The following is a 17526-nucleotide window of genomic DNA, read 5'->3' as shown; positions in this document are numbered from 1 at the left end:
GAAGGAGCTGGGGGTGGGAGAGCCCAAGGTCCCCCTCCCTGCCCTGACATGGCCTGAGGCCGGCCCCTCCCCGCAGGAGCTGGGGACAGAGCTGCATCCGCAAGGCTGCCTCGTGGAACCCGCCCCGCACAGGTCACCGTGTCACCTGGGCAAGGCCACCCCCATCTCCATTCCAGTGGACACCAGGCCCTGTGGTCAGGAATGGTGCCGTCCCGCTGGAAATTGTTAGTTGTGCTCTCAGGTGCCTGCCTGCATGCTGGGACAAGGCGCGGTGAATATACTAACACGCACAGTCCATCGAGTTCTAGTGTTTTAGGTTTTACAATTTGTACTTGGGAGACTGTCATGGAAAAGATGAGCCAACTCCCTTCCTAGTAAAGGGACCGCAGGGGCCAGGAATGCCGGAAGGACACACGATTGCCCCTTCTAAGCAGGATAGCCAGTGCCCTGGGGCGTCAAATACCAGTTTATATTTCAACAAGAAAGTCAGGCTCTTGCTACCAACCCCGGAAAGTTCCAGAGGAGCTTGCAGCAGCAGCTGTCAGGGGTCGCTCTCCACCTCTTCCACCACCTCGTCTACTTCCTTGTGGTCCTCCACGCTGTTGTGGCGGACGCGCTCAGGCACGGTGCGCACCAGAGGGATGCCCAGGCCCTGGTGCACGGCATCCACGGTCCGCTGGTTCACGTAGTAGGACATGTTGGCAGAAGGCACTCGCTTCCGCATCTCCTCCAGGTACTTGTAGGCCTGGGTTGGGACAGCCGTTACCAGGTTAGTGCACAGCGAAAACCAAAGAGCCCACACCCTCTGTCCAGGGCGGTGAGTTTCCTGGACACCCACCCCGTGCCTTCACAAGACGGGCCTGGGGACAACTGTCTATGACCGCACAGCCTTTCCGAGGGCTGGCGGTGTCCAAAGCTTGGGCTCTGACCGTGCTGTCGGCTGCGGTTAGCACCCCCAGCTGAGCAGGAAAGTCCTGTGAGCAGCCTGGGTTGGAGGACCCGAGTGTTTGGGGGCCACGCTCCCTGGAGGAGACATGAGGGAAGGAGGCATTCACATTGCAGACGGCTTCAGGGTGGCAGGGCAGGCGGCCAGTGTATGCCGTCCACCTGGTTTTCTCTGACCAAGCATCAAATCTGCCCCACCTCGTTGGGCCTAGCATCAGTCTGAATCTCTTGTATATATGGTTCTCGATCATAAGCCAGTAAACCATGGAGCTGTCAGTGGTTTTCCTGTGGAACTTACTCTGGTTCTGCCAGTGGAAATATGTGGGAGAGCCTGGGGTTGAGGGACCTGAGCCTCCCACAGAGCACCACACTTATATCTGCCCACACTGTCCACGTGTGCCTACGCCTGCCCACGCCTGCTATACCTGCCTGCACGTGCCTACACCTGCCCGCACGTGTCCGTGCCTCTCCACGCCTGCTATACCTGCCCACACCTGCCTACACCTGTCCACACCTGGTATACCTGCCTGCACGTGTCCACACCTGTCCACGCCTGCTATATCTGGCTGCACCTGCCTGCACATGTCCACGCCTGCCCACGCCTGCTACACCTGCCCGCACGTGCCTACACCTGCCCGCACCTGCCCACGCCTGCTACACCTGCCCGCACGTGTCCACGCCTGCCCACGCCTGCTATACCTGCCCGCACATGCCTACACCTGCCCGCGCGTGTCCACACCTGCCCACGCCTGCTACACCTGTCCGCACGTGTCCACGCCTGCCCACGCCTGCTACACCTGCCCGCACATGTCCGCGCCTGCCCACGCCTGCTACACCTGCCCGCACGTGTCCGCGCCTGCCCACGCCTGTTACACCTGCCCGCACGTGCCTACACCTGCCCGTGCGTGTCCACACCTGCCCACGCCTGCTACACCTGCCCGCACGTGTCCACACCTGCCCACGCCTGCTACACCTGCCCGCACGTGTCTGCACCTGCCCACGCCTGCTACACCTGCCCGCACGTGTCCACGCCTGCCCACGCCTGCTATACCTGCCCGCACGTGCCTACACCTGCCCGCAAGTGTCCACGCCTGTCCACGCCTGCTATACCTGCCCGCACCTAAGCATGAGGAGAGGAATAGGTCTCTTGTGGCTTCTAACGCTTACCACCAAGTTCAGATGTGATCAAAATTTCTAAGCTTAAAAAATTTTTTTTTAGGGGCGCCTGGGTGGCTCAGTTCTTAAACGTCTGCCTTCAGCTCAGGTCATGATCCCAGGGTCCGGGGATGGAGCCCCACGTCGGGCTCCCTGCTCCGCGGGAAGCCTGCTTCTCCCTCTCCCACTCCCCCTGCTTGTGTTCCCTCTCTAATAAATAAATAAAATCTTAAAAAAAAAAACTTTTTAAAATAAGGAATGATGATCAGATCTCAGTATTTCTTTTTCTTTTTAAAAAAGATTTTATTCATTTATTTGTCAGAGAGAGAGTGTGTGCATGAGCATGAGCAGGGGAAGCTGCAGGTAGAGGGAGAAGCAGACTCGCCGCTGAGCAGGGAGCCCAACGCGGGGCTCGATCCCAGGACCCTGAGATCATGACCTGAGCCAAAGGCAGACGCTTAACTGACTGAGCCACCCAGGTGTCCCAGATCTTAGTATTTCTTAAAGATGATAAAATTTCCAGAGCAATTTTAATTTGGGTGGATAGAACTAAGATAGAAAAAATAACACATAAAGGGGCGCCTGGGTGGCTCAGTCAGTTAAGCGTCTGCCTTCGGCTCAGGTCATGACCTGGGGGGTCCTGGGATCGAGCCCCGCATCTGGCTCCCTGCTCCGCGGGAAGTCTGCTTCTCCCTCTCCCTCTGCCGCTCCCCCTGCTTGTGCTCTCTCTCTCTGTCAAAGAAGTAAACAAAATCTTAAAAAAAAGATAAAGATGAAAATAGAAAAGTAAGCTATGGTTGTTGGAGGGGTGGAGGATGGGCAGAGTGCAAGCTCCCAGGTGCTCAAGGCGGGGGGGCACCCACACAGGAGGAGACTGTGTGCTGCGAGCCCGGCACCGTGCCGGGCACTGGGACACAAGTACAGAGCAGACGAAGGCCAGGACTCGGAGCCGTGGGGACTAGACAGAATCCAGGGGTGGGGTCCAGAAGCAAGGGGCTGCTGGAGACCATGGTGCAGGGTTGTACCCCCTCTGTGTACAGAGCTGGTTTCTCAACAGTCAAGGCAGCAGTTTCCAGAAGGAAGGCACAGTCACCAGATACAGATGAAGGGTCACAAAGAAAAGTTCTCAGGCCGTCCTGGCTGATGAGGACGCCCACTGTCCAGGGTCAGGGGCGGCTGGCGCGGTGGCGAGGCGGGTGCGAGGGGGCAGTGGGAGACGCGGAGCAGGGACAGGGGCTTTCTCTCCCCACCAGAGGATGCTTGGCCTGCCTACCTCCTCAGCACTCACAGGTCTGTTTAAGTTAAAGTTGCTAAATCCCATAGGCTCCAAACAAGGGTTGAGAAAGCAAAGAATCTGGTGAAATCATTAAGAGTGATTTTTGAGCAAACAGTAGTTGAGCAAACAGTCACCTGAGTCCAATTATGTGTTTCTTCTCCAAAAAGAAGGAACCTTGCTGAGAGGAGATTTGGAGTTGCTTCAGCAGAGGGTCAGCAGGTGGACATGGGCGGGGATAAAGAGGGGGCAAGCAGCAGGCCAGGGACCTGAGTGTTATTTGTGGCGCTGACCTTCGGGCTGTGGTGCCGTGGATGGGCTGAGGTCCTGTGCGCTCCGGAGGCCAAGGCCCAATGCCACAGCCATGGCTCGCTAGCGACATTTCTGAAATTGATTCATCGTTAGTCGCTTTACAAGCGCTCAGGAGAGGAAGGTGAAAGGCTCCCTGGGGTCGCCCTGGTCTCTCCAGGAAACATCTACTCTGTTAACTACGAGCGGCACCCACAGGACACCCTCGGAACACAAAGGAAAACTGCAGCCGGAGGGCAGGGGGGGCTTCTAGTGTTGGTAACAAGAGGATGGTGAACGGGGAGAGAGGCTTCTGGTGGGGGCAGAGGGACTGGCACGGAGCAGCCCTCTTCCATGCAGGGGTGCGCCGGGCAGACTGCACAGGCCCCTGAAGGGAGAACCAGCCTCGGGCGGGCAGACGGCAGGGAGCCGACACTAGGAAGCAGGGAAGAGCCTGGGTGAGGTGAGTTCCTGCTCCCCGTAGCCTTTGCCTGAGCAGAGGCCCAGTCAGGGCCACTGGGGGAAGCAGCCCAGCACATAGAAAACCCACCCTTACTGGCTTGAAGAACTGGAATCAGAATTGGGGTCAACCACAGCAGCCGGAAATGAGGAGACATTGGAAAAGAGAGAGTCCCGGAGGGGAGCCCATGCCCTGGGAATGGACGCTGCTCTCTGGTCCCTTCGGCACGCTGCATGTGGTGGGGACAGGGGCCAACTTCAAGCCTGGCCCAAGCTAAAGTACTGAGCAGCAACTCCCTCTCGAGGCTGCCTTCCATGGTGGGGAGCCAAGCCTCTGAGATGGGTGGAGGGAAGTTGCTGGAAGGAAGGAAGGAAGGGAGAAGAAACAAACAAGCATACTCTTTGGAGGAACATCACAGAACCCAGTCTCTACCATGGTTTATCCACGGTGTCTGGGACACAAAAGAATCTCTAGACGTAAGAAGCAACAGGACAACATGACCTACACTCGAGAAACAAGACGGATAACGGAGACTACCTGATGCAATCCAGAGGCTACTAGAGGGGCAAATTATAATGCCAGCTGAAATGTAGGGATAGGAGCAGCATCAGAGTGGACACCGCACAAGACAGGTGAACTTGAAGCAGTAGCAATAGCAAAAGCAAAAGCCAAAAATGAAAACTAGAGAAAATTCTGGAAAAAAACAGAGAAGAGAATCAGTTGAGCCAGGAGACAATCTACACAAGCAATTGGAGTTCCATCGGGAGAGGACAGAGGGATAGGAGGGAACTTCCCACAGACGGGAGAAAACACTGGCAGGTCATACGCTGGTACAGGAAAGGGCCTAGAATTCATAAAGGCCACAACCAACGTAAGAAGACAAACCCTGAACAAAACCACGGGGGAGGATTTGGGCACTCAGAGGACATGAGCCCATGAGAAGGGGCTCAACACCGCTAGTCACTGAGAGAAGGCACATTAAAACCACAAAGAGCTACCGCTCCGTACCCACCGGGATGGTGGGCATTAAAGACCCATCATACCAAATGGGGGGGAGATGAGGAAGCACACAGGTGCAGGGTGCGAGCTAAACACGTCCCTTCTGCTCCGAACACCATCTTTATTTGTAAATGTGACTCACGGTAAGTTGTGGCTACTCAGGGCTGGGTATGTGGCACTTTTTCTCAGAAGTGAACAAAGGGGGCCACCACTTCAAGGAAAATGGTAATGGACAGTGTTTGTGCTCAGGATAAATTGTGTGCTTTCACACGGAAGGATTTCAGAAACCTTAGGTATTGGCCACCATGAGCTGGACATCCTTCCAAAATCTAAAGACTTTTCTGATGGGGCTGGTGGTAATACTAAAAAATAGGATTTTTTTGATTCGTATAATGAAACGTGTTGACATTTGCTAACTCAGTGAACCCATAATTTCCAGATGAGCAACATGATATTATAAGATCACGTGTGTGTGAAAGATCCAAGACGGACCAGCGGGCTTTCATGTCACCAAGTACAACAGCATCCGACCTCGCAGCTAGGTGTTAAACCCCACTTGCTGAGTTTTGGTGCAGGCTCAAAGGTGGGCTGCAACTCTCTGAGGGCCCTGCCTCTCTCACCTGCATACTAGTGTGAGGCCAGATTTTCTTCATGTATTTCAGCTAAAAAACCCATTTTACCAAATTGAGAGCAGAAGCAGAAATGGAGAGTCCAGCTGTCATCCAAGACATTAAAGAGACCTGGAAATGTGTAAAACAGTGCTACTTTTCCCACTCAATTTCTATGTTTTGGAAAATATAGAAAATATAAAAAAAGTTGTTTTAATGAAACTGTTATTTATGTCAACATGTAGTGGGTTTATTTTATTTTTCAGTGAGTTAGTTTTATTCTGTAACACAATAAAGAGCGTCAGGTCGCCCCACACAGAAAACTTCCCCAGTGCAAAGGGGTCCTGAGACCAAAATGTTTGAGAACCACTCTGCTGAAATGAATTATCGAAATCCTTCCACAAAGAAAGCCCCAGGCCCAGGTCGGCTCACTCATGCACTCTATCAGACACTGAAGGAAAAAGCAACAGCAGTCTTTTGTAAACTCTTCCGGAGAATACAGGAGGTGGCCAGAATATAAGGCCAGAATAACCTTGACACCAACTACGAAAGAGACACTACAAAAAAGAAACTAAAGAAAAGTCTGGGGGCGCCTGGGTGGCTCAGTCGTTAAGCGTCTGCCTTCGGCTCAGGTCATGGTCCCAGGGTCCTGGGATCGAGCCCCGCATTGGGCTCCCTGCTCGGCGGGAAGCCTGCTTCTCCCTCTCCCACTCCCCCTGCTTGTGTTCCCTCTCTCGCTGTGTCTCTTTCTGTCAAATAAATGAATAGAATCTTAAAAAAAAAAAAAAAAGTCTGGCAGTTTCTGAAAACGTGAAACGCGCTGGCTGTATGACCCCGCGTCCCACCTCTAGGTGTCCAACCAAGTGTTAGTGAACTGAGGGGGAAGGGAAGGACGCCTGCAATTTGCATATCGCTCAGAAAAATACCCACTTTATGTATAAAATATCAAATAGAAATATGAAAACATACATATAGAATAAGTAAATGTGGCAAAATGCTGAAAACTGCTGAATCTGGTAAAGGGTACATGCAGGTTCTATTATTCTTGTAGCTTCTCAGCTTGAAATCATTTCAAAAGAAAAAAAGGCTAAAAAGTCAAACAACGAGACAGGAGAAGCGCCTCCTTGCCGTGAGCTTGCAGCTCCCTGGGGCAGAGAGAGTGGGGACTGCCAGCAGCAGCGGCGGGGCCTCCCCCCAGTCATCCCCAAGCCCCGCCAAGGCCTCACCATCTGGAAGTCCTCGGCCTGCAGGTAGTGCCGCACCAGGAAGCCACAGACGTCCCCGACGCGGATGGTGCTCTCCAGCTCCGGCTCCTCCAGGAGCAGCCCGCACTGCCTGACCGCCTCCTTGGGGTCCTCGGTGTACGTCCTGCCGAAAGCAGAACCCCGCTACGGGTCAGGGGGCACAGCAGGCTTGTGGCCTGAATGAGGAGCTCCTGGCATGGGCAGGACGGAACTTTTGTGAAGTCAATGCCCATGAATTAAACAAATTCTCTAATGAGTTCATTCATAAACTGGCTGATTCATTGAATAAAAACTTACTGGTCGCTCACAGTCCTGGTACCGCACCAGACTCAGCCTGTCACCCAGTCCTTGCCTGGTTCAGTCTGGAGGGGGTCACTGTGATGCAGGGGGACGCGGGGCACCCTGCCCAAGGCAGTCAGGCAGGGGGTGACCATGAGCGAAGGCCAGCGGCAGGGACACGCTCCACGGGGTGTGTGCGCGGGTCTGCTGCAGGGCAGGGGGCGGTGTGCAAGCGGGGGAGGGAGCGAGCAGGAGAGGGACCCGGAGGGGCCTTGGGGGGAGGAGGGGCTCAGGCTCCCGCTCTAGGAAGCCCGGTCCTGACGCTGTATGGTCCTTGCTGCCCATTGCCCCCCTCTCTCCCCACTGCAGCCCAAGCTCAGCAAATATTCCAGAATTTACATGTCCAAGCACGGAGCCGCATTTTATACAACAGTGCTCAAAGTGTTTCTGGAACTTCTCTTCTAAAAGCTGTTCTCAGAGAAGGAAAATGCTTTCATTGGTTTAGGCAGAAGCTTAGCTCTGCTGCCCACACAGCAGGCTCTTGGAAAAGCTGGACAAGTTGCCAATAGATAAAAACTGGCCTCATGTCCAAATTTAGATGCATGGTCTCTCCTAAAAATAGCAACAACATGCTGCCCCCAGCCTCCTTCCCACAGTCTCTGTGGCCCCCAGGTGGTATAGTGGCCCGCCTGCTCCAAACCACTGAGCTTGAGCCCTGCACACACCTGAGCAGGTCCCAGGCTCCCCTCAGACACACACTCTCCTGACCTGCATCTGCCTCACCGCCCCCACCCCAGACTTCTGTTTTTTTCTGGAACAGTCTTCCTGGCGGTGCGCCCAGGTTTGGGGAATTCCCCAGGAGGAGCTCATCGAGAAGGAGGCAACATAATGTCCACGTGTCCTACTTAGGGTCCACGGGACTCCTCTGAGACTCCTCTGCACTTGCTCACTGCAAGTGAGCAAGTGAAACCGGTCTGGTCCCTGGCAGGGAGAGGAGCCTGGGGGGCTCTGTGTCCCTGCTTCCCCACTCTGCTCTGGACACACCTTCGGGCCTGGATGAACCGCTTCACCAGTGTCATCTTGCTCTGCAGCTGAGCCAGCTTGGTCTCCTGATCCAGGGGGCTCTTGGCCTTAGCCTTGGACAGGCACTTGTAGGCCTCTGTCAGTGCCCCGTGGGCTTTGTCGTAGTTCTGGTACTCATCGATCTCTACCTGCATGGATGAGACCCGTCAGGGCCCCCGGGGCCCCACCACCCTCCTGGGGGTCCTGGCCCTGGGAGGAGGGTCTGTACCTGGGCACAGGCATCGTAAAAGCCAGCCAGCAGGTCGAGGGCCCGCCCCTTGGTGTAGAAGCTGATGATGTTCTTCATGATCTCTGGCTCCTTCCGCCAGTCCAGGGACTGCAGGTAGTTGGCGGCCATGATGTAGATTTCCTTTTGCCTTGAGACGCCCGCAAAGAACACGATTTTCTCCGTGTCCCCAGATTTCAGCAGCGCTCTCATGGCCTAGACGGAGGGCGAGCCCGAGGAAGGGCCCGAGGAAGGGCAGGGGCTGGGCTCGGACCTTGTGCTTGCTGTGCCCCTCCTGCCACCTCTCCCCGGACGCTCACGCAGGACTCCACCACAAGAGGGAGCTCAGGGCTCCTCTGTCCTGCGGGGCCCTCGCCCTCGGAAGCCCAGGCTGGGAAAGCGCATCCCCGGAGGGGTAACCCAAGCAGTGGGGACGCCGTTTCCAGCCCGGGCCCACGCTCACCTTCAGCTTGTTCCCTGCCTGCGTGTACTTCTTGGTGGCCAGATGGTAGTTGCCCTGGCGCATGCAGCAGTTGGCGATCTGCTCCAGCAGCTGGCGCCGAGACTCTTCCGACAGGTCCTTGGAGTCCTTGGACACGGTCATCTTCTCGGCCATCTCCTCGGTGATGGTCATGTTCTGCTCCAGGCAAAGCTGCAGGGCTTCGTGGTACTGCAAGACGCCACAGAGCGGGAAGGGGCGGTTAGCGCCCGGGCTGCAAGGGGAGGCCAGGCCCGCAGCCTGGGGGTGGGCGCCGGGGCAGGGACGGGATGCGCTCGTCGGGCAAGGGCCAACACTCGTCCCCGTGACTTTCACACTGCTGACACCCCGAATTGCAGCGAGGGGAACGTGGAGCTCAAAAGACTACTGCACTGGTTGTGGGAGGAAAAGAAACCAGAACTTAATTTTCTTCTATAATTCGTTTCAAATTTTTAAGCTAAGGGTTTTGATTAATCTTGAAAACTGAAGGGAAATCGTATGCCCTTCACTTAAGAACACGTATTGCACAGAAAGCGTATGTCTTGGAGGTGGTTCCATCTCTGTCGAGACACTGGTGTCCTGGGAGGCGGCTCTTTACTGGGGGACAGCAGCGTGTGGGTGCCTCTCCCGTGTGTACAGTTGTGCTGAGGACGGATCCCAAGGAGGGGAAGTGCTGGGTCGAGGGGCCTGTGAGTTCTACTGCAGACGGGCACCACGTGCTGTGCTCGCACCCAGCCCGAGCGGGCCTGCTGACCTCTTCACCTGCACTGGCCTGACTCAGGGCAATGGGGTCTTCGTGAATCTTCACCTGTTATTTCTCTAATTATGGATGAGGCTGAGTATCTGATGTGCTGGGACCACCCACATTTCCTTCTTCAAAGAAACTGTCCATAGTCTTTGTTCTTTCCTTTTGAGTGGCTGGCAAATGTCTTCCTGGTTCATAGGAACTCCATACCTATTAGGAAAATTACACTTCGGGAGAGAGGTAGGATACGTTTTTTTCCCCCATTTTATTATTTATTTTTACTTTCTTGTGGTGTTTTTTCCCATGTGCTATTTTCAGATTTACATTTGGCTGAATGGATCAGTCCTTCCCATTGGCATTTGGGTTTTGAATCGTACTTAGAAGACGCCTTTCTTCTCTTTAGATTGTACAAGATATCCGTGGTTTCCGATGGAGTGGCGGCTGGTTTTGCTGACACACGTCTCAGACCCACCTGGAATTTACTAGGACGCAGGAGATAAGTAGGGTTTACCTTTGTGTTTTCCCAAGTGGCTGCCCGGTTGCATCAACCCCCTTTATTGGATGGCTCATCTTTTGCCCACTGCTGGGAAATGTTCCTCTGCATGTACGAGATGAGTGTGTGTAAGTGGCTCTATGTCTGGATTTTCTAATATTTTCTGCTGATCTGTAGGCCTGATCATACACCGGACCCCAATTATCCTACCTGTCATATATTTTACAATCTGAGGGCTTAATCACCTTTTGTTAATCTTCTTCCAGATTTTTCCTGGCTGTTCTGGTTTATTTGGTTTTCACTGCGAAACTACAAAATCCACTTATCTGGCTAGAGAAAGCCCAGTGGTGTTTCTCCTGGGGTCAGATTAGGTCTGGGGCTGCCTTGGGGAGGGTGGACACGTGCATCTGCTGGGTCTTTCTAGAACATGTGCTGAAGAATTCTTGTGTCACTCACCAGTGAGCCACTCAACTGTAAGCATAATTCTGCTTCAGGAAGAAAGATCTTTCAATTTGGACAGGCTAATTTTGCATGACTAACAATCTTCTATGTCTCCATTCAGTGGCTATCAGGGAGAATATTTCTACTTAAAGAATGTCCGGCTTCTACTGAGCACTAGAAACAGTGCTGGCGAGGACGTGGTGGCATTGGAACGCTGTGCGCGGCTGGGCGGATGTGCTCTGGGGCAGCCGTGGGGGAGGGCGTCTGGAGGTCCCTCAAACAACTAGAACAGTTACCAGATGATCTGGCAATTTGAGTTCTGGGTAAACACCTGAAAGAACTGAAAGCAGGGTTCTGAAGAGATATGTGTTCACCCGTGTTCACAGTAGCGCTATTCACAAGAGCCAAGAGATGGAGGCCACCCAGTGTCTGCGGATGGGCAGACCTGAGGCAGTGTGCACACGAACGCAGCATCACGCAGCCCTAAAAAGGAAGGACATTCTGGGGCGCCTGGGTGGCTGTTGGTTAGGCATCCGACTCTCAGTTTTGGCTCAGGTCATGATCTCAGGGTCATGGGACCTAGCTGCGTCAGGCTCTGTGCTCAGCACTGAGTCTGCCTGAGATTCTCTGTCTCTCTCCCTCCGCCCCTCCCACTTGTGTGCACGCATTCTCTCTCTCTCTAAAATAAATAAATAAATCTTAAAAAAAAAAAAAGGAAGGAAATCCTGACACCTGCTACCACACGGATGAACCCTGACGACGTGACGTTCAGGGAAACAAGCTGGACCTAGGACAAATCCTGTAGGATTCCACTTATATACGGTCCTTGGAGTGGTCCAATGCATTGACACAGAAGGTAGATGGTGGGTGCGGAGGCTGGGGAGCTGGTGTTTGACGGGGACAGCATTTCAGCTTTGCAAGATGAAAGCAGGTGCGCAGAGACGGCTCTCCCCACGATGGGAGCATACTTGACAACACTGAGCTGTACTCTTAAAAAACAGCGAAGATGGTAACTTTTACATTACGTGTACTTTACCACACACACAAAGGATGAGTTCACCTCCCTAGTTATGGGGGTTATGAAATGGGCAGCGAGTGTCCCCCTGGACCGGCTGTGTGAGGCGAGCCTGCTCCTAGCGCTCCTTCACCCAGGGCAGGCGGGAGCCATGGCCTTCTTGTGAAATCGTAACCATGAGAGACGGTAAAGCCACCTCCACCACGTCTGGAAAAGGCAGCCCCCAGCTTGGGTGCCCGAGGGGGTGCCGAGCGGGGACTGCCAACCGTACCTTCTTTGCGGCCAGCAGCAGCTCCACTGCCTTCTCGTACTGGCTGTGCTCAGTGAAGAAGTCTGAACAGCGGGCCAGGAGGGCGGGGTCCGACCTCTCGTCCAGGTCCTCTGCTATGAGCTGCAGGGCCACGAACTGCTGGGTGGCGAAGGCCAGCTCCAGGGCCTTGGAGAAGTGGCCGGCCTGTGGACGGTGCGCAATCTGAGCAGCGCCCAAGCCCCAGGTCGCGAAAACGCCGAGTGGCCCCCTGACAGATACTGAGACAGGCCCTGGGGTCCCTGCCCTCACTCACCTTGTGGTACAGCATGACCGCCCTGTCCATGTGCTCGCCCTTGTCCTCGTAGTAGAGCGCCGCCTCAGTCATGTCCTCGGGGGAGCTCAGCAGAGCCAGGTTCATGAGCTGGTCATCCAGGCCATTCTCCTGTGGGGGGTGTGGGATGCCCAGGGCTTCCTGTGTGCGTTTGCTAAGGGTGCCCTGGGGGAGCCCACCACCCCAACTCTGGCATGCTGCAGGTCCACGTGACTATGGTTTATTTCTTCCTTTCTTAAGATTTTATTTACTTATTTGAGAGAGAGTGAGTGAGAGTGAGCACAAGTAGGGGGAGCAGCAGAGGGAGAGGGAGAAGCAGACTCCCCACTGAGCAGGGAGCCCGACGCAGGGCTGGATCCCAGGACCCTGAGCAGAAGGCAGATGCTTAATGACTGAGGCACCCAGGCGTCCCATGATGATGGTTTCTAACCAGTGTCAGACTGTCACATGGGGTCTGTGTACCAGCATTTTAGGAGGCTTCCTTCTTTTTCTATTAACAGAGCATTGCTCTCTGAGCCCTGGATTGGAACACTTTCACACATGCAGAACGTCCTTCCTGCTGCTTACAGGCCACGAGCAACGAGCCAGCGTGAGTGCTTGCTGGAAAGCCGTGGAAGCTTGAGGACTTCTCAGCGAGAATCAGAATTCGGCACTTCACAAACACCCCCGGGGGGCTTGAGACCAGCGGGAGCAGGTGCAGTGGAAAGGTGCAGGTCTCCAGGGTGGGGGACGTGGCACACACCATACTGTTCTCCACGTTTTCTGTGTGAACGTGGGCAACAGCAGGGGCCCCTTTGTCCACCTGCCCGACTTGCGTGCCCGCTGCCCCGCCTACCTTGCACAGGCGGATGGCGTTGTTGAAGGCCTGCGCCCGCGAGTAGAAGTGCACGGCCTGCCTCACCTCCTCCTGGCTCTCATACTGGCGGGCCAGGTGATAGGACGCTGCCCAGTTTCCACTCTCGTTGGCTATCTCAGCAGCCTGGAAAGAGAGCAGTGGGCCTGGGGCTCTGTCTCTGATCCCCACCCCCACAGGCACCCCGGATGCTCCTACCTTCTGAATGTTGCCCTGGAAGCAGTAGATGCGGACCAGGGAGAAATAGTCCTGTGCCAGCTCGTAGTAGCGCAGCGCCGCATCCATCTCTGCCTGGCTCTCCAGGTACTGGGCCCACCACCTCCACAGGGTCCTGGGAGGAGCCCGCCAGACCCACTCAGGGCCTGCGCCCCCTGGAAAGGACCCTGGGTCCCCAACGCCTCCCTCACTGTGCCTTCACGCGGCCAGCAGCCAGGAGGGAGCGTGCGAGCTGGGTGACGCGGCCAGGAGTGAGAGCCCGGGGTCTGGAGGAAAGGCCCCGCCCTGGCAGGGCCTCACACTCTCCCACGGGAAGCAACGGAGGGAGGCCCCCGGGCCCTGCAGCAAACCCACGGTCCGCCCACTGGCCCTGACATCCAGCAGCAACACTTACTTGTCCTTCATCTTATTGATGTAGAGCTCCAGGGACTGCAGGTCCTCCGAGAGCATTCTGGGCACCTCGAAGCGGTGGGTGTCTGACTTCTCATAGCTGCAAAAGAAGGGAAACAGCGACTCCTCCCCACGGTCTCAGCACCGCACAGCGGCGCCCAGCAGCTCATGGCGCTGCCATGGCACAGCCAGCGACCCCAGGCCCAGAGACCTGACCCGGCACGGGCTGGGAGGCGGGCTGTCTGAGGTTCTCCTGGTGAGACCGAGCTCAAGGTCCCCAGCAGACCCAGAAGGCCACCACCTGCCCTGAGGTAGTGCCTCAGTCTAGAAGCTTCCTCTAGGTAACTCTATGGGCGCCTCACTGGGGCAGAGGGGGAAGCCAGAGGTAAGCGGGCCCATCCCGGCTGAGCCCGGACGGGGCCCCACACTCACTAGCTGAGGGCCAGGCCGCGGTCAGCACTGGCCTCCAGGTGCCTGGCGTAGTTGTAGTAGGTGGCACGCAGGTGGATGCGGTCGTGGAGCTCCGCGACCTCCACGGCCTTCTGCCACTGGTCAGAGGCCTGGTACAGCTTGTTCAGGAGGTCATAGCGCCCGCACTTCCTGTACAGCTGGCCGGCATCCTCCTGGAGGTGGGAGAGCGTGCATCAGACCTCGGGCTCCAGGAGAGCTGCCTGTGCGCCCCCGCATGCAGTGATGCCACACGCCATTGCGGCATTCCGTCCCACAGCGAGAAAGCAAGACTGACTTAGGTGTCAGCCGGGAGGGCTGGGGGGCTGCCCTGCATTCTGGGGAGGAGACCCTACCCACCGCAGTGTCCTGTGGACCAGGAGCTGACTTGGGTGTCTGCCTGCCGCCTCCCTGCCTGGCCCCCCAGGTGCATGATGGACCATGAGCTCATGCACGTGCAGCAGACGGGGAGGGCCCCGGAGAGGAGAGAGGCTTTGCTCTGCTTTTTGGCTCAAGCTCCTTTGAGGGGGTTTCTGTTCCCTGCTACCGAGTGGCCCAGACACGCATAGGCCATGGCCTGCCCCGTGAGGCCAGTGCCTTCCCTCTGCCCGCCTGCCCACGCCAGGGCGGCGCCCGACTCACCAGCATGCCCAGCTGTATGGCCAGCATGGCCACCCTGGCCTCCAGCTCTGGCTCCTGCTCAGCCTCCCGCAGGGCTCGTGCTCCACGCGCATGGCCCATGTTTCCCAGGCACACCTTGGCGACGTCCAGCCGCTGGGTCTTCACGCACATGCGCGCCATGTTCTCCCAGACCGCCTCGCTGTGCCAGGGGATGCGGCAGCTCCGTAAGCTTGCAGCCCTCGCACCCCTGCCACCCCCCGAGACGCATACCTGACACAGCAACATGGCAAACCAGGGCTCCCACCACTCCCTTGGCTGAAGGCCACCTGTGTCCCCTACAGCTGATGGGAACAGACCCTCTCAGGCCTCCCACACACCCACTTTCCTCCCTGCTTTGATGGCCGTCTGCTCGTCAAACGTTCCTTGCTCTACACCTGCCTGCACCCTCTGCTGAGCCATGGAGGTGCTGAAGCTGCCCTCCGGCAGAGGCCCCACAGGGAAAAGGGGCCGTAGAGCCTTCACACCCCAGCGGGCCTGGGGAAGGGGGTGGGGAGCCCCAACCCTGATGCCCCTGAGGACCAGTGCATGATGCCCAGTGTGGGGTCTGCTGGTGGGCCCCTGACCTGGGCTGAATAGAGGTTGGGGGTCCTGGGGATGATCCTGCACGTCCCCAGGACTCCGTCCTTGTTCTCAAGCTCATGGGCCACCGCGGGGCTACACACAGCAAGGCGCCGACCAGACACAAGCCTTTCCCTTCTCCCTTTCCAAGTGGATTCCGCGTGGGAATCCCAGGGTCTCAGGGACCCACGTGGGGGTGTGGACGAGGTCGCTTGTGCCTCCATGCCCTTTCTCACCCTCTGCTAAGTCCAGAAAACAGGTGGCTGATATCTACATACGATTCAAGTGGAAAACCCAAACAAGCAGAGAAACCCGCGGCCGTCCCAGAGCCCTTCCCTGACTTGGTTTCCCTGTGCCTCCCTGGGCTAACGCTGTTGGGCCTGCTGTGTGCACGAGGGGGACAGGTCGCTGAAGGCCGGGCTACTCCCACGCCGGCCTCTGAGCAGGGCCACCAGTGGCCTCCACCAAGCTGGGGGGGTGGGTGGGAAGTGAGTACTGGAAGAGCAGCCGGAGACCCACCGGCTGGGAAGGGCCCCAATGCAGGACGTGGAGCTCTGGGTTTTGGACAGGGGCCAGCGCACCACAGCTCCAGCGCTTCCTGTCGTCCCCGCCCGCCCTACTCACATCTGCACCTCATCACTGTGAGAGGGCAAGGCACACGGCTGCCCAGGGGCCTGGCCTGAAAACGGCCCCCCTTTCTGGAAAGCCCTCTCTTGAGAGCTGCCGGAACCGGCCCCACAGGCCCCTCTTCTCAGGCCTGCCACTCAGGCTTGCAGGGTTCACAGCCTCCTGGCCCACAAAGCAGCCCGAGCTTCTCTGCTCTGAGACAAAGCTCCCGCCCGCCCGGCCGTCATGTGCACGGACAGGACAGGCACACGGGGCACTGCTACTCCCCCCCACCCCCCAGGGCCCAGCACGCACACCTCGGGAGGATGGGAAGGGCCCTGGGGAGGTTTGGGTGTCTGGGGTGGGCCCCACAGTCCTGTGTGGGCAGGGTCACTCCTAACTCATATTCTGTGCCCAGGCCTGTGGCCCCCAGCTAGAATCTGGGGGTAGTGGATGGAGCAGGGTCTCCAGACATCACCTGTAGGGGAGCTGGATAGAGCTGACCCAGCAGCCATCAAAGGCCACCCAGGGATAAATGATTTAAATAAATAAGGGGGGAAGCTGATCTCTCCAAGTGGAGCATTGAGCCTCCTTGTGGACGTGACCCACTGCACTGTGTCCTTAGGGACTCTGAGTGGTCCTAGTTCTCCTGGGAGAAGGGGGCCATGTGCGGAGGGCTATGAGTGCCCCCCTGGAGCCCCCAGGAAGCTGGAGCAGAACATAGGCCAAGGAGAGAAGGTAGCAGCAAGAACTCAGCTGATGCATTTGCTACAAACTCTGCTGGGAAAAATGCTGAAACAGGCCAAATCCCTCAGGGAACGGAAGGGCAGATAATTCTCCAAAGACCCCTGTCTTTCAGGGACATAGGCTTAGTGGTGGTGGTGGTGGGGGGTGGCGCACCTTGCCTGCAGCAGGTACAGAGCCCCCTACAGACATGTGATCCAAAGTAACGGGGCTGGTGAATATTCTTGCTATTCTGATTTTGTAATAATCAGGACAGACTAAACATTTGCTATGTTAAGACCATGCCTGTGTCCCCAGACCTAGTTCTTTCCCTAGGTCTGGTTTTATCAATGCTGGTGATAGACCATGTCTGACTTATATGATGCATCTTTTTCTTTTTTTTAAGATTTTGTGTATTAAGAGAGAGAAACAGCACGTGTACACGTGTGAGCAGGGGGAGGAGGAGAGGGGGAGGTGGGGTTAAGAATCTCAAGATGACTCTGCACTGAGCACAGAGCCCCACGCGGGGCTCGATCTCACGACTGCATGATCACGGCCTGAGCAGAAACCAAGAGTTGGACGCTCAACCCACTGAGCCACCCAGACGCCCCTCTGATGCATCTTATGTGGGAAATGTCTGTGACTCTAGATATCTGATCATCCTTGAGAAATGACAGCACAGCAAGTGTTAATAACTTTTGAAGATAACCATTGCTAATTTGATTACCAGCTGCCATTAAATGAATTGTAAAACTAAAAA

At 56.2% G+C, this 17526-nt stretch overlaps 1 protein-coding gene and 1 non-coding gene across 6 annotated transcripts in view; one reads left to right on the top strand and one right to left on the bottom strand.

Annotated features, from left to right (window-relative positions):
* Nucleotides 1-297: 297 nt before the first annotated feature.
* IFT140 (intraflagellar transport 140) overlaps nucleotides 298-17526 on the bottom strand; it is an 80456-nt gene continuing 63227 nt past the window's right edge. For 3 of the 5 annotated variants that reach the window (XM_036083347.2, XM_078075000.1, XM_078074996.1), the window contains 12 exons: nucleotides 14841-15018; nucleotides 14184-14374; nucleotides 13756-13851; nucleotides 13344-13476; nucleotides 13128-13271; nucleotides 12275-12403; nucleotides 11983-12165; nucleotides 9003-9209; nucleotides 8543-8755; nucleotides 8296-8462; nucleotides 6955-7096; nucleotides 298-745 (listed from right to left, as the gene is read on the bottom strand). In XM_036083347.2, coding sequence (XP_035939240.1) covers nucleotides 542-745; nucleotides 6955-7096; nucleotides 8296-8462; nucleotides 8543-8755; nucleotides 9003-9209; nucleotides 11983-12165; nucleotides 12275-12403; nucleotides 13128-13271; nucleotides 13344-13476; nucleotides 13756-13851; nucleotides 14184-14374; nucleotides 14841-15018 — 1987 coding nt within the window. In that variant the 3' untranslated portion in view covers nucleotides 298-541. Of the gene's footprint in view, nucleotides 746-6954; nucleotides 7164-8295; nucleotides 8463-8542; nucleotides 8756-9002; nucleotides 9210-11982; nucleotides 12166-12274; nucleotides 12404-13127; nucleotides 13272-13343; nucleotides 13477-13755; nucleotides 13852-14183; nucleotides 14375-14840; nucleotides 15019-17526 lie in introns of those variants that run through there. The other 2 variants (XM_078074997.1, XM_078074998.1) reach the window with 2 other exon arrangements.
* On the top strand, nucleotides 17000-17131 carry LOC118530202 (small nucleolar RNA SNORA72). The gene has a single exon (XR_004914511.1). It is a non-coding gene; the product is annotated as a small nucleolar RNA SNORA72 (small nucleolar RNA).

Source organism: Halichoerus grypus, chromosome 6 (genome assembly GCF_964656455.1).
Source record: "Halichoerus grypus chromosome 6, mHalGry1.hap1.1, whole genome shotgun sequence".
Lineage (NCBI taxonomy): Eukaryota > Metazoa > Chordata > Mammalia > Carnivora > Phocidae > Halichoerus > Halichoerus grypus.
The sequence above is the reverse complement of the archived record's forward strand: the minus strand, read 5'-3'. Positions and strand labels throughout refer to the sequence as shown.